Source organism: Salpingoeca rosetta (genome assembly GCF_000188695.1).
Source record: "Salpingoeca rosetta unplaced genomic scaffold supercont1.14, whole genome shotgun sequence".
Taxonomy (NCBI): domain Eukaryota; class Choanoflagellata; order Craspedida; family Salpingoecidae; genus Salpingoeca; species Salpingoeca rosetta.
Genome location: NW_004754920.1, coordinates 813,670 through 816,169, shown reverse-complemented (window position 1 = coordinate 816,169; position 2,500 = coordinate 813,670). Strand labels below are relative to the sequence as shown.

The 2,500-nt window shown below is 52.9% G+C and overlaps 1 protein-coding gene across 1 annotated transcript in view; it reads right to left on the bottom strand.

Annotated features, from left to right (window-relative positions):
• Positions 1-2,500, bottom strand: part of PTSG_06276 (uncharacterized protein) — a 7,559-nt gene that overhangs the window by 4,913 nt on the left and 146 nt on the right. The window contains exons 1-8 of the mRNA XM_004993110.1: positions 2,290-2,500; positions 2,004-2,056; positions 1,759-1,871; positions 1,549-1,599; positions 1,225-1,282; positions 921-989; positions 626-697; positions 242-349 (exon numbers count right to left, since the gene is read on the bottom strand). The exon at positions 2,290-2,500 is cut by the window's right edge and continues 146 nt beyond it. Of these exons, the coding sequence (XP_004993167.1) occupies positions 242-349; positions 626-697; positions 921-989; positions 1,225-1,282; positions 1,549-1,599; positions 1,759-1,871; positions 2,004-2,056; positions 2,290-2,500 (735 nt within the window). The remainder of the gene's footprint in view (positions 1-241; positions 350-625; positions 698-920; positions 990-1,224; positions 1,283-1,548; positions 1,600-1,758; positions 1,872-2,003; positions 2,057-2,289) is intronic.

Genomic DNA, 2,500 nt, shown 5'->3' with positions numbered 1-2,500 from the left:
TGTGTGTGTGTGTGTGTGTGTGTGTGTGTGTGTGTCTGTGTCTGTGGCGCTGTGTGTACATGTGTGTCTGTGTCTGTGCGCCGCAACTAAGATGCAACGAGTGGTGCATCACTTTCGCTGCAACAAAGCCCTCGTGTATGTGGACAGCCACAAATCACACACACACCTTACACACCGCACGAGTGGTGAGCAGCACCATCAACAGCTCCCTCCCCTAACTCTCTCAAAGCAATGCACGTACGTTGCTCTTGAGTTTTGTCAAATCTGCGTGCACGTCCGCAACGGCAACGGTTGTTTCGGGCTGTGAGGACACAAACGCCAACTTGCGGTGCAAATCGCCCACAGCAGCCTGTGTGTGTGTGTGTGTGTGTGTGTGTGTGTGTGTGTGTGTGTGTGTGTGTGTGTGTGTGTGTGTGTGTGTGTGTGGTTGAATGAGTATGAATCAGAGTGGAGATTGAGTTCTGAGAGCAGTTCACCTTACACTTAGTCCTGTCGCGTGTTCTCTCTCAACCACACACTTGCCAGCTCACACAAACAAACAAACACACACACACTCTCTCTCTCTTTTCCTCTCTTCCTCTCCCACCCCCACTCGCCTTGCCTCCCTGCACGGGGGTGTGCGCACCTCAAACTGCGGCGTGATGGTTGGGTCTGGAGAGCAGATGCTGTCGACCAATTCCGCCGACAGCGCCATGTTCTGTGTGCACGCGCACGAGCATGTGGCCATGAGCAGCAGAAGGGAAACCGCAACACAATGTGTGCCTTGCAGAGACAGAGACAGAGACAGAGACAGAGACAGAGACAGAGACAGAGACAGAGACAGAGACAGAGACAGAGACCAGAGTGTGTTTATATCTCTCTGTGTCTGTGTCTGTGTCTGTCTGTTCGTGTGTGTTGTGACGCCGGAGAGGGAGACTGACCGAGACGAAATCAGAGAGGCGGTCCTGGATTGTACGCCTGTTCTTGAGCTTCACGCTCATGCCCAAGGACTGTTGGGTCAAGGGGGGTTGTTGTGATAGCGGACGAGAGGAGAGCACAACAGGACAGCGTGAGGCGAGCATCACCATCACAGAAGGCAAAAAATGCAAGTGTGTTGCTCATGTATTATTGCTCGTGCCGATAATACACACACTTTTACGTATGCCGTACACAAGCACATGCACCGCACTCACACGCATTGTATCCAAGCATGCGATCACGCGTACACTCACTCGCACAACTGACCTCTTCTTGGAGAGACTGGATTTCGCCACCGATGTTGCCGAGGTCGGATTGAAACGTGCTGTGGAGAAGAACAGCAGGGATGCAACCAGGGGTCAGGACGTGCGCGGGCATCATGACGCCAAAGCGGGTCACGGTGACAATGTGGACGGTCACCAGCTCAAACGTCGTACATCTCAAAACATTACACACATACGCACACACATACACGCACACACACACACACATACGCATGCACATACATACACGCATGCACATACATACACGCACATACACCACACACACGCGCGCACACACACACATACACTGAGCGCATGCATGGATCACCTGAGCATACGCTCCATGTTTTGAAGAATTCCGTCACACACCCGCACTTGTCTTGGTGGTGGATTCACGAACAGCAGCCCCAGGCGTAAGATATGAGCAGCCGGTTGGCTGGCGCATTGAATGCACGTACATGCACATACGTACGTGCATACTCATGTTTGGTCTCATGCACACGCACACACATACACACACAAGCATACACACGCGTACTGGTGCAGTTGAGCCATGCGCTTGGCTTCCTTCATGTAGTCTTGGATGCTCTCGCGTTCCAGCAGCTCGAGGTCTTTCTCCACTTGTCGCGCATACACTCGCAAGTCGATTCCCTTTCAACACAGAGCGGAAGCAGACCAGACGAGAGCGAGACGACAGGGTTACTGGCGTACACAGTGCATGTAGCACAGACCTTGGTGCGTGTGGGATGGGTTTGACATCAGGCAATGCACTTCATTTCGCACCTGTTCGAGAGCCTGCTTCACGACCTCATTTTCCATGTTTTGTCCCATGTGTTCTACACACACGCACACACACGCACACACACACGCACACGCACACGCACACACACACGCACACACACACGCACACACACGCACACACACGCACACACACGCACACACACGCACACACGCACACACACACACACAAAGTGTCAGTGCAAGCAAGGCGCGCTTGCATGGAGCAGCAGCAGTCACCACACCAGATAAAGAAGCCAAACATCAAAGAGTTGATCAGCAGCAGTAGCACCTTCCATGTCGTCAAAGTCAAAGTCAACGGAAGTGATGTCAAGGTCGCTAAAGTCCAGGTCCACCTCGTCGTCGTCATCTTCATCGTCAACAGCATCGTCATCAGCTTCATCCTCGTTACTGCCATGGTCCCGAGCACGCGTTGTGAAAGCTCTTTTCTCCTCCTGCTCCTCCTTGCTGTTCGTTTGCTTTTGTGTGCCTTGCTCCTCCTC